Consider the following 13867-nt stretch of genomic DNA (forward strand, 5'->3'; position numbering starts at 1 on the left):
ATTTCAGTTGTGATGTCTCAAAATGCAGTGTTGATTGTTAAGTTTGGCCCATAGTGCTATAGAACCAGTACCATTAATGTGGTGTTCTGGATAACCCATGACCAGCACAAAAAGTCAAATTTCTTTTGTTCACTACTAGCATTCAGATCAGGGTGTGAGTGATCCTTTCAGTCATGTATCTTCATCTGTGTCTGTCATTTTTCAAATTACCAAATTTCCCAGTGGGGAGTACTGGATAAGTGGGAGGTGTATTTGTTTTGAGTTTTATACACAAGTCTTTAAGAAGGCTGAATGCTGTGGACATTTCTTAGGTACATGTACTTAAACAAATAATGTGTCCTCTTTGTCATATGACGTTATGTCAAAGTGACTCTAATTTTTATATTTTCCAACTGCAAATTCACAAGACCCACACAGGGGATGTCTTGTAGGAAAGCCAGAGTAATACAGATACAGGTCTGATTTTGGAGTCTGGCTTCAGAGCCAATAGAACCAAGTCTGCCTACTGCACGACCTCTTGTGCTTTCCTTGCTAGTGAAGCATTCTCTCATGACCATCAAGTTAGTTCTTATATAAAATATTAGTCTGTCAAGATCTGTTTTGCTGATGCCCATCAAGTAAAATGCATCTAACACACAAACCAATTGAGAGTTTCCTTTGCTGTATGTTTTGGATTATTGTCTTGCTGGAAGGTCCACCCACATCTCATCCTCATCATCTTGGTGGATGGCAGTAGATTCATTTCAAGAATCTCACGACACATTGCCCTTCTTTCCTTCAATTACATGAAGTCTCCCAAGACTATGAGATGTGAAATGGCCCCACACCATGATGCATCCACCTCCAAACTTCACTTTCGGTATAGTGTTTTTCAGGTGATGTCTAGTGCCATTTCTTCTCCAAATGTGTGGTGTAGTTTGACAGCCAAAAAGCTCAACTTGGGTCTCCCGGTATTTCAAAGGTGTGTCCAAATGTTGAGTAGCAAGCTTTAAACAAGCTTCATAATGCCTATTCTTCAATAATGGAGTCTTTTGGGGTGAGCACACATAGAGGCCATGTCAGTGGAGTGCATTTCCTATTGTTTTCTCTGTAACGATTACACCTGCTGCCTCCCACGTATTTTGGAGCTCTTTCCGAGTGGTACTTTGCTCTTGGGCTGCTCTCCTGACTATCCTTCTGACTCCCTGGTCAGAAATTTTGCGAGGTGCTCCTGTGCATGGCCAGTTTATGATGGAGTGATGTTCCTTCCATTTGCAGATAATAGCTCCTATGGTGCTTAACTGAAAGATTCAGAAGTTTTGAAATATGTCTGTAACCAGTTCTGTTGATATGGTTTGCAACAATCAGGCTGTGAAGGTTTTGGGAGAGCTTTTTGCTCTTGTCCATCATGAGATTTTTTCTGTGTGGCACCTTGGTAGCAAAACACCTTTTCAGAGCCCCTAAATATGTACTAACCCAGCTGATATCAACTTGCACAGATAGGTGGAATTAGCTTGTAACTACTTGTGCAATTCAGCTGGTTCCTTGCCTTGGTATACTGTATTTCTTTTTCTTAGTGTGCTCAATTGTTTTTCCCTGTGTCTTTCCACTTTATTACACATATCTTTATTGTTGGGAATTCTTTATATTTGTAGATATTTTTAGATAATACCAATGCCTGGTTATAATTTCATGTGAATAACCTCATTGGAAATATTTTTAATGGGAAAAATGTTGTCCACTGTATATCTGGATGACTTTCCTGTTTAGGTGTTCCTGTCGGGCTGGACTAGACTGTCAGCATGTATTAGGTTCAACATGATTACCATTATTAAGACGCTAATCTCATATTTTAAACACCAGATCTTTCTTTACAAATATGTTTGGTATATTTTAACTATTATAACAATAAAATTCATTTTTAAGACCATGGCAATTATTTTATGTCTCATAAAAGTAATATGACGACCCTTTGTGATGTGCTTCTCTATAAGAAAGTGCACATCTACTACACATAAAAGGTCCACGGCTATTAATTTCAAGAACACAGTAAAGTTTTACACATATGACAGGTAATCCTCAAGCTATTAGTTTGATTGTTTTTTTGGGATTCAGTTTTATAAGACTGGTGCAGAGGTAATTTTGATTGGCCTGTCTGTTACACCCTTTGGCGAGCTTAATGATGACATTGCAGTAGTTCATGGAAATATTTTTAATTTCATATTGTATAACTCCTATTTGTGTGTGACATTTTAAATAGGATAACTAATAAATAATAAATATAAAAAACAGAATGCAAATTAAGCTGGGTGTTGATGATAATAGAACTGTCTTCTCCAGTTTTAGCTCTTGTTTTCTTTTCATCTGGCTGATTTTCTGAAAGCCTACTATTGTCACTGACGGAATTGCTATTGCGTTTAAATGGCTTTGCAATAAGGCATTTTTATGGAAGCATAGCTGTTTTTTTCCTAGAAACTCCATGTGCCATGACATTGTGTTAACTTAATAGAGCTCTTCTTTTGTTTGGAACTGCATTATTTAATACTTTGGCAGCCTGAGATAAAATTCAGACAGTTTACATCAGCCACTTTCATTTTCAATCTACTAAAATATGTGCTCTTTTTATTATTGTTACAGGCCTTTTTTCCTGCAGATTCGCCTGCTCTTTAAGAAAATAGTTTGCAGCTCAATTGTGTATATTTTTTTTTTTTTTTTTTTGAAGCGAAGCAAGAATTTTTTGTAATTTTTGTGGAATCACATCTCTATTGTTCTTTTCACAGGATGGACAATCCAGAACTATTCGCCAGTTCCAGTTCACCGATTGGCCTGAACAAGGGGTACCAAAAACTGGAGAAGGGTTTATAGACTTCATTGGCCAAGTACACAAAACTAAGGAGCAGTTTGGTCAGGATGGACCAATCACTGTGCACTGCAGGTAGGACAACATCATATTTTAACTGTCTTCTGAATGAAAATAACAAACTTGAGAGACTCTTACATACAATCTGTCCAAATGAAGTTATGGATTATGTAGATTACCATGATATCTGTGTATGCTGAATACCAATTAAAAATTGGTAAATTTAATTTTAGATGAATATATTTCTTTGCCCTCCATCATTTATCTTTGGCAATTTAATTGTGTCGTTGTGATAGTTTAGAAGCATGCTTGTGACTTTGAAGGAAATACTTATGGAGTTATTACCATTATCATGATTGAGTTTTTACAGTCGACTGGAAAGCTCCTCGTCTGTATATTCTGGATTAAGATGAACTTCATATAGTAATATCGATAAGTACTAAAGTTAACCTCTGACATTAAGAAGCAGGGACTGTATGCTTGAAGGCAATTTAATAATGATTTTTTAATCTGCACACAATGTCAATGTCAGTTTATTTATTGAGTACATTTAAAACAACGATAGCAATGCTAGCCATAAAATAAAAATAAACAAGGTAAAATACTTTAAGAATTTAACACTGACAGCATTTTTTGTCAAGCTACACTGATTCAATATACATTTGTAATGAATGACAATAGATGTGCTCTGTGTGTATTTTTCCTTTTGTTTTGTTGGGAACAGGGGATTGTATAAGCCTTTTAATGCAGTCCCTGCCTTATGATGTCAGAGGCTAACCTTAAATATGATTGGTGGAAGGTAAATGGCGGTGCCAGAATGATAACTTTGATATAATTCCAAGAACAGCAACCCGATGTTAATATATCCACAAAAGGGTTGCCATCTTCAAAATGGCTTACCTGTGCAGTTGATTTTCATTTTGTTAGCTGGTCACCTGCATTATCAATAGTGGTGCAGGTGCTTTCTCAGTGATTAATGTTGCTGAAAGTTGTCATTTTATTTGTAGTGTAGGATTACTCTCTGTCAATAAACTGATGTCTCCCATTTTCCTAATTAAGAGGATGATTAGGAAATGTGGGAGAACATATGCTTAGCCATTGTTATCTCCTTCAGAGAAGGAAAATAAATAAACAGTGCAGTCAAACCTGGTGCAGTGGCAAGAAGATTTAACGTGTGTAGACGAATTTGTGTATTCTTCAGAGGATTTCTGCAGGATCATTGACATCCTGTGTGCCTCTTGTTTCAGTGCTGGTGTGGGCAGAACAGGAGTCTTCATCACCCTGAGTATTGTGCTGGAGAGAATGAGGTATGAAGGGGTGGTGGACCTTTTCCAGACCGTAAAAACACTGCGAACTCAGCGGCCAGCCATGGTGCAGACAGAGGTGAGTCCTGGTGATCAATCAGCCAAATTTTACTGCTGACAATGACACTGCAGAGCAAGGGATACTTAATCAAGTGATTTAATCAAGTGTGTGTTCACCTTCACTGTGTCCTAAAATGCTATAAAAATGTAATCAACTGTTCTTTCCCTTGTTGAAGAAAGAAAAGATTTGTGAATGTTGCTCTGTATAAATTCTGCAAATACCTTGAAGGTGCAACTGACACTAGAAATGTGTGCCGCAGCATATTGGCCGTGCTGAGGTTAAGGTTAAGCATCTGTGGTGTGAAACCAGCAGAAAAATGTTTTCCGACACCATTCTCTGAAGTTAGGTGTCAAGGAGGTCAAATGTATTATATTCAATCAAATTTCCAGGCACCTTCATAGGCCATAAAGATTCATTTGCAGTTTCTATCACATCAAATATATTAATTAATGGACTGCAATGACACAACACCCTTCTTGTTAAATGTAACCCTCAATTTTGATAAAGTCTGCTCATGAATTGAGTAAAAAGAGGAATCGTAAGTATTGGAAGTAATAGTCCCTCTCTCTGAAATATGAAAGGCAAAAGTTTCAAAAATCACTTCAATACTAATTTAGTTTTTTACTTTTTTTAAATTAATTAATCTAGTGTGATACTTGGACATACATTTGTATGAATACGTAAGTGTACACCGTGAAATAAGTTTTTCTTTTTTAAAAATATGTGGAGACGTCAAGATTTGACCTTCATTTAAACAGTGTCTATAGATAAAGGTGGTATAATAGGTGATATAATATAACAAACAGCATGTTTCATTTACGTTTTGTACTGCACTGTATAATTTGAATAAACATATGGTAAAAGTCACATGTGGAAAATTAGGTACACTTCTACATTTATTACTTCCTCAAATAACTCAGATTAGAATCAGAAGTAGCAAATTAGGTGCAAATAATTAGAGAGGCTCTGGTCTGAATCGATCTTATTTAAACCTCAGACATTCTGTTTGACATACTCTTTGTTCCTGAAGTGTGCGCCATTACCATGATTAGATCAAAAGAGCTCTCTGAGGTTATACATGATTTAAAATGTTATTCAAATAATTGGAAATCAACCATTCCACTCTCTGGAAGATCATCTACAAGTGTAGAAGATTTCAAACAACGGCCAACTTGTCCATGCCACACCATCCCAGCAAGTTCTGCCCAAGAACAGAGTGCAAGATGTTGAAAGAAATACTAAAGAACCCCAGAATTTCATCACAGGAATTGCAGGTGGGTCTTGTCACTATTGATGTCAAAGTGAAATTAGTCTACTGTTAGAAAGAGACTGCACAAATTAGACATACATGGAAGGTGTGCTAGGAGGAAACATTTGCTGTCCAGAAAAAAACATCAGGGCAAGACTAAAGTTTTCTCATGAACATCTAGGTAAATACCAGGACTTCTCCAACAATGTGTTCTCAACAACCAAGCCAAAGGTAGAGTTACTTGACCATAGTACCAGAAGACGTGTTTGGCGTGAGCTAAAGAAAACATTTGAAGAAGAACCTGATACCAACTGTAAACCATTTTATGGTTTGAAACTGCTTATGCTACATCAGAGTCTGGGCAGCTCACCATCATAGAATCTACAACGTATTCTTCATTGCACCAGAGGGTGCTTGATGATAGTATGAGAGCATCTGTCAGAAGACTGAAGCTCAAACAAAAGTGGACCTTGCAGTATCACAGCGACCCAATACATATGAGACAATCAGCCAAGAAATGGCTGAAAAGAAAGAAATGGAAGGTTCTGGAATGGCCAAGTCAAAGCCAAGATCTGATTCCTTTGAGATGCTGTGGGAGGATGTGAAATGGGCTGTGCACGAAACACACCCCTCAAACAATTCTCAGTTCACAGACTTCTGCAAAGAGGAGTAGGAAAAACGTTCACCATGTCAATGTAAGAGACTGCTGGAAAGTTACAGGAACTCCCTACTTGAGGTTGTTTCTGCCAAATTGGGCAATGCTGACTATTAGAGCCAAGGGTGTGTGCAGCACTTATATTTTCCACAGATGAAAGTGGCGTATCAGTACATTTTTTTTAATAAATGAATACAAAGTCACATTTTCAATGTTTTTTTTCCAATTATGTTACATTTATTGATAGATACTGTTTAAACGAAGATCAGATCTCGATATTTCTGTGTGCAGTATGCTAGAAAAGAAAAAACATTTCATGGGATGTACTTGGCTGCACATTTTATCACTTTTTTGTACGACTTTACATAACCAAGCAGTGCTGCAGAACAGAACCCATCCACATTCGAAGATCGACTTTAGTGTTCTCATTTTCTTCTAATGATATGATATATGTACTTAATGGAGTTAGTGAACAGCTGTGTCAGTGTTTATCATCCAAAAGAAAAAATGAGTAAAGTTTCTTTTAACACTAAAAAATAAAAAGAAAGTTTAGAGACATTACTGTTTGGCAGTGTAGCCTTTTTCCACTAACTTCATTAAGTACAGTAATCCCTCCTCGATGGCGGGGGTTGCGTTCCAGAACCCCCCACGAAAGGTGAGAATCCACGAAGTAAAAACCATATGTTCATATGGTTATTTTTATAGCTTTTAAGCCCTTATAAACTCTCCCACACTCTTACAAACATTTCCCGCACAGTTATACAGCATAAACCCTTTGTATTCTCTTAGATATTAGGTAAGATTCATTGAAATTATGTATGTAAACACACTGTTTATATACAGTAAAACCTAAATATTATTTTAAACATATCGAGCATCTCCAATATCACATATGTTACAGCCATTATGATAGATAGGCCACCAGCAATAAATAGGTTCAATGAAAGAAAAATTGTATATAGTAAAATGTGTGTACAGTGACACTAAACGTATGTATATGTACTAAGTACTGTACGTAGAAAATTAATTATGGTTACTCACCAACAATGACGCAACGACTTGTCCGATAACAATGAGTTTAATTTTACTGCACAACAAAGGAGAGTGTTACAGCTCTTCCAAAGGAGCCTCTTCAGGCGATTGTGTAGCACCACCGTTGTTCTTCAATCCCAATCCCTATCCCTAAAGCAGATTCCATCCAGACTACCGCCTTATTAAATCCACTTACAACTCGTTTTGCGCCCTGGTTAAAGGACACTGTGGCCTTAGATCTTATATTCTTTTCCTCCTTTTTAAATAACAAGAATCGTGGACTCATTGATGCCGTAATGGTGTTCTACAGCGGTGTAGTTGTTCCCTTCCTTCACCATATCCAAAACTTTTACCTTTTCAGCAATCATTAGCATCTTCCGCTGGCGCTTAGGCACGGCCCCTGAAGCAGGAGCAGATCGTTTTGGAGCCATAACAAAGGGCTTGACTAGGCACAGAGATAAATACAAAAGAGCACAAAAGTTAACTCTTTACACAGCAAAACACGTTGATGCTAAATGAGCGAGACGAGACTTCCTGGTTAACGCAGCGGAATCAAATTCGGCGCTCCATCACTGAGCCAATCAGCACACAGGAACTTAAAGCTCTGATTGGTTAGCTTCTCAGCCATCCGCCAATAGCATCCCTTGTATGAAGTCAACAGGGGAAACCAACTGAGGAAGCATGTACCAGAAGTAAAAAGACCCATTGTCCGTAGAAACCCGCGAAGCAGCGAAAAATCTGCGTTATATATTTAGATTTGCTTACATATAAAATCCGCGATAGAGTGAAGCCGCGAAAGTTGAAGCACGATTTAGCAAGGGATTACTGTATACGTGTCATGTCGTCAGAAGAAAGCAATAATACTGCCTCAAAGTGAATAGATTCACCATGGTTTCTGTTACATAAAATAATACTTAAAATTAGCATCAGTCACAGGACAAAAATAAATAAAAAATAGTTCCACAGTATTTCTGTAAAGAACTTTAAATGTCATATTTACAACTAAATGCACTAAAGAGAAATATCCAGGGAACAGTTGTTATATTTCAGCCAGGGTACAAATTCTGAATTTATGTCAGTTTTGTTCATTTTTGGTTCTGCTACACTTACAAATTAAGTCCTTTGTATTCTAGGTTGTGGAGGCAGTCAGATTTGTGTTGACTGTCCTCTTCTGGGTGCAGCCCTCAGTATGGTCATGTGTCGGTCAACTCCTAAAATAGACATTCTTGATCTTTCAGAGCAGTAAGCACAACTAGAAAGTGTGTATTTGTTACTAACTCCATGTTCCATTTGTTTTCAGGACCAATATCAGTTGTGCTACAGGGCTGCGTTGGAGTACCTAGGAAGCTTTGACCACTATGCAACGTAACTCATTCTGGGTGCCCGGCAACCTTCAGGAGTCGAAAAGTGTTCTTTCTGAGCCATATCCACCTGAGTCTGTATAAATGCTGCCCGAAGCAAGGGGAGGGGAGGGAAATGGACATCCCAGCTGGCAAACCCTCTTGAAGGCATTCTCTGTGGACTGGGAGAAAGAGATTGCTTTAAACTCTCCGTGGGGGAAAAAGGAAAGAAAGATGCCCCGCATTCGATGCATTCATCTCGTTTCTCTGCACATAAACACTCACCATGTATTTTGTATGCTACTGTAGCAAATATTATTTTAACCTTTTTTTATTCTCTAGAATGTGTTTTAGTTTTTATTTTTTTATAATCATTTACAGTACAATTTTTTTTCTTGGTCTTAATGTTGGCCTACCCTATGGGTTCTCTTTTTTTTTTGTTAAACAAGAAAAAATGGTAGAATAATTTTAAGGTTTAATTATCTTTTTTTAGATTATGTTAGCAATAAGGGCTGTGCACTTTTAAGCACAACTCTTCTAACCTAAGCCTGGAAAAACCACTGTCATTCTCAAAGCTGCTGTTGATTATATTTTATTTTTATTGGTATATTTTTTTAATTCTTATTCTCCCTTTCAAAGAAATAAGAGGCTCACCTTTATTTTATATACACATACATATATATGAATATATGTATATGTATTTATATATATGTATATGATATATATATGTAAGTATCCAAGTACATAAAAGATGAAGAGGTTTAAAGTAAATCCTTATAAAAATGGCCATGTGCTGATCCTAGCTTTGTCCTCAATAGCCCATAATGGAAACCTGTCACTTTTTTAGTTCTTATTAAAAGAGGGTGAACAAGGGACACCGCCACATGGATAAAAAGTGAACGTGTTCCTACTGGTTCGCAGCACACGTCTGCACATCTCTCGGTCACGCTAATGCAACGGGAAGCACAACAGAAAGAAAAGGGAGTTGACACTGGCAGGCTGCATGGCTGCAGAAAGGATGGCACAATGTATTGAAACATTTATAACTAGACATTACTGTAAAATAATTAGAAACTTTTGGGAAATCAAGGGGAAATGTTTTTTTTTTTCCTTGGACTGGCCTGCTGTTATTTTTTTATATCTATATACATATATATAATTCTTGAAACCTACAAAAGCAACAACAAATGTTCATAATTCAACATGCAAATAATCCTGGATTTTCTTGACAAACCAATGGGGTGGAGACTACTGTACTTCAACTGTATTAATGATACTATGTTATAAATACTGTATTATCATTGCCGTCTCTGACTCGGCGACACAAAACTTAAAGGTGGTGGAGGATTTCTACATTTAATCAATCTTTATTCAGAGTGATTATAATGATAAGAAGACCGATTTAAGAAAGGAAGATTACTAGGTTGGAAAAAGCATTCATTTTTATCTTGTGTATGCATAGTGCTTGTAGGGGTTAAATCTGTTGTATACACAGTCTGTTTTTTTATTTGTTAATAAAAAGGAAAAAAAATATTGTTGCAAAATCTTGATGTTAATAAAGTTGAATAATTGGGTTTTATACAATTTATTTGTATTATGTCCTTCCCCTCCACTGGCTTTTAATATATATAGATATATATATATATATATATATATATATATATATATATATCTTGATGTTCTTTTAGTTATGAGCAGCATCTTAAAAAGAAGTTATGGAAATTCTTAAATATGTCCTACCCACCTTCCTGAAAAAAAAAAAAAGGTTTGTAATAATGAATGTCATTTCTGTTAAGTCAACTCAGGCAGTAGAGTGTTTTCCAGTTGTTTTTCAGGTGCAAAGTTTTGGATCATCCTTATTCATGGTGGACTTCTTGGCTGTCGCAGTCTCTTGCTGTTTATGAATGACTCTCTGGGGAAAATGTGAAACACATGGTCTACATTAACCAAGTTTCAGTCAAGATAATCCCATGAACACAAGTGAGGATGTGCAGAACACAACGACTTTAAAAAGTAGAGTGCTAGCAAGGCATAAGGTATGACTGTAATGCTTAAGTTCGAAATATTCATAATTCAGTTAGTCATTTTTAGATATCGCTTCAGTTCTTCTATGTCTGCCCTTCAAGTGGCTGTTATCTTTATTTACGGCAGTTAAAGTTATTGCAATAGAAACAGGAGTGTTTCAAGTGGAAATGCCAGATCTTTTCCAAACGGTAGCCTCTGATGTGCACTGGTCATATTTTTACTACGTAGTATCGTGTATAATTGTGCTGTTGGTGAAATACCCGTTGAAGATAAAAAAAAACTGTCTTTTTCACCCTCCTTTTAATAAGAGGTGGTTGGAGCCGTTTACTTCTGGTATTACAATGAGGGAAAAAATAGAATGTGATCCGATTTCCAAGGTAGCTTATTGGACGTTTCTATATAAGCATAACAAAATAAGGATTAAGTAGGTAATATATGGATTAATATATATTATATATTAATATATATTATACTGTATAAATAAATGATGGTATCTGTGTCAATAATTATTATTTTACTTTATTTTGAAACTCCCTTCTTTTCTTTTGGGGTCTAAAGAGGCCCAAAGATTATTCTGCATTGTGGCAGTCACAGATACAATGCTGTTCTGCCTGGATGAGTTTTGGGAGAGAAAAAAGTCTTCAAATATACAGGACCAGAAGAAAGACAAGATAAATATAGGAACCAGGAGATGAACACACGGCACAATTAAAAGTTAACACTTTTTTTTCGTTACTAAGGTCAAAAGTTACGAATGTGAACTAAGCCCAATACACAACTCAGAAATCAAATTAAAAATCTAGTTGGGAAGTGTTAAGTGATTGTGAATCAACTTCACGTGCTTTGGTGCAATTGAAAGTGACAACAGCAAGACAACCCCCAAAAAGGGAATGGTTTTGCAGGTCAAGGCTGCAGACAATTGCTCTCTCCTTAACCTTCGTGGCTGATTCTTCTTTAGTTTTGCATTTTTGCAACTGTCTTTGTCACTACTGGTAGCATGAGGAGGTACCTGCAGCCAAATAGGTTATACAGGTAGTCCAGCTCCTCCAGGAAAGCACATTCATATGTGCCATTGCAAGGAGGTTTGCTGCATCTTCAAGCAAAGTCTCAAGAGCATGGAGGAGATAACCAGGAGACGTGCCGTTACTAGACGAGATCTGGGGGATGTGCAGGCCAGTCAGTGGCATCAATACCTTCATCATCCAGGAACTGTCTACACTTTCCAGCTACATGAGGACAGGCATTGTCCTGCACCAGGAGAAACCCAGAGTTCACTGCACCAGTGTAAGCTGTGACATTGGCTCTGATGATCTCATTTCAGTACCTAACAGCAGTCAGGGTACTGTTGCCTCCAAGAATATGCCTCTACAGACCATCACTGACCCACCACCAAACCAGTCATGCTCATTGATGTTGCATAAGGCTTACCATGGCGTCTCCAGACTCTTTCATGTCTGTCACATGTGCTCATTGTGAAGAGAACAGGGTGCCAATGATGGAGCTGCCAATAAAGCTGCATGGTGATGGGTTGTGAGCACAGGTCCCACTAGAGGACATCAGGCCCCCATGCCACCCTTCAGGAGTCTGTTTCTGACAGTTTTGTCAGACCCAGCAGTTTGTGTAACACATGGACGCTAAAAAGCCAAATAAGTTGTCAAAGCTCTTCATAGATAGAATTTTATTTGTCCCGATGGAACATTTGGCTTTTTATAGAAGTTCATTAAGTACATTTAATAAATAATTAGATAAATAAGTGCATACACACACACACTGTGCTCCGAACACACCATAATGAATGAAAGGAAAGAAAACATCTGACTTGGCAGTCCAAGTCGCAGTGAGGCATTATCCAGGCGCTTGGCTGTTGGTATACAGGAGCCCCAGTAGTGCTTCTTGGCCCATTTCTGCTGAATAATTAATTGGCAAAAAGTCCTCAGTGTTAGTGTGCCAGAGAGAGGATTATAGCATTGTTCATAATGGCACTCTGTTTTGCTTTCTGTCCTTAGCTACTAACTTCAGGTGGTCCAGAGTGCATCCCATAACTAAGTCTGCCCTTTTAGGTAGCTTGTTAATTTGGTGGGCAACTCTTGAGTTGATGTTACCAGCCCAGCACACCACAGTGTAGAAAATCGCATTGGCCATCACAGAGTTATAGAAGACGTGAAGGATGTCACTTCCCACATTAGAGTAAAGCAGTCTCCTAAGGAAGAATAGCCTGCTTTGTCCTTTCTTATATAGTTCTGTGTTCTGAGACCTGTCCAGCATGTCACTGATGTGGTCCCCCAAGTTCTTGTAGGAGTGAACCACCTCTACATCCATTCCTTGAATAGTGACCAGAGGCTATTAGGTGTGGTGAAAGTCAATAACCAGTAACTTGGTTTTGCTGATGTTAAGTTGCAGTTTTTTCTGCACCAAAAAAAGAAATTCTCCACCTGGCTCCCATATTCTGTCTCATCCCCTTATTGATACACCCCATACATGCAGATTAATCAGAGAATTTCTGCAATTGACATGACCTGGTGTTATATAGAGGTATACAGAGTGAAGAGAAAGGCAGACCGGACTGTTTCTTGTGCTACTCCAGTGTTGCTCACATTTCTATCAGAGACACAGTCCTTGAGCCTCACAAACTGAGGTCTCCATAACAAGTGGTCCATTATCCAGGACACCATGTGCTCATCCGCCTCCATATCTCTCCAGGATGCCATAGGCTCATCAGTCTGTATATCTCTGAGCACTTATTAGGGATGGCTAGATGGCATTGAAGGCACTGGAGAAATAAAAAAAAATACAAGATGTTTCTGATGATGAAGCATTAAGACCAAGCCCAGGAAACATTGATGAACTCTGACTTGTTTAAACTCTTAGCTCACTTGCTTTTGAGGGATGTGAGCCAAAACTGTTGTTTCCATCTAAGAAATATGAATCATGGAATAATTCTACCAAAGACCCTGCTGTGATTCGTTTTCAGAAATGACACGTGAAATACCATACACTGCCCTGAACGATCTGTTGATTCGGGCTCTAAATTCTGGCTTACCCCATCTTCCTCACGGCCGAGTGCACAAGAACTTGTGATTACGGCAGTGGATTCAACCTTGGTTAGCGTGGAGTCAGGAGCAGGGATATTTACAACAGTGTAAAAATGGCACCTCTGTAAAAGACTGCAATGCTGTCCAGTCAGGGTGCAAAAAGTCTTTAGCACAGTTGACTGCAGTGGACTAAGCAATGCGGTTAGAGGAAGGGTGGATGGATGGGTGGGTGGGATGTTTTTGTGTTTGCTTAGAATCAAGGATGTAAGTATAACGGCCAGGGATTGAACCCACATAGGAGTGCTAAGGCCAAATCCCTATCTTTATGAT

The 13867-nt window shown here is 38.0% G+C and overlaps 1 protein-coding gene across 17 annotated transcripts in view; it reads left to right on the plus strand.

The window, feature by feature from the left end:
• ptprfa (protein tyrosine phosphatase receptor type Fa) overlaps positions 1-10064 on the plus strand; it is a 596272-nt gene extending 586208 nt beyond the window's left edge. For all 17 annotated transcript variants that reach the window (XM_039734603.1, XM_039734602.1, XM_039734608.1 and 14 more), the window contains 3 exons: positions 2760-2914; positions 4087-4222; positions 8441-10064. In XM_039734603.1, coding sequence (XP_039590537.1) covers positions 2760-2914; positions 4087-4222; positions 8441-8509 — 360 coding nt within the window. In that variant the 3' untranslated portion in view covers positions 8510-10064. The remainder of the gene's footprint in view (positions 1-2759; positions 2915-4086; positions 4223-8440) is intronic.
• Positions 10065-13867: the final 3803 nt, after the last annotated feature.

This window comes from Polypterus senegalus, chromosome 14 (assembly GCF_016835505.1).
Source record: "Polypterus senegalus isolate Bchr_013 chromosome 14, ASM1683550v1, whole genome shotgun sequence".
Taxonomy (NCBI): domain Eukaryota; kingdom Metazoa; phylum Chordata; class Cladistia; order Polypteriformes; family Polypteridae; genus Polypterus; species Polypterus senegalus.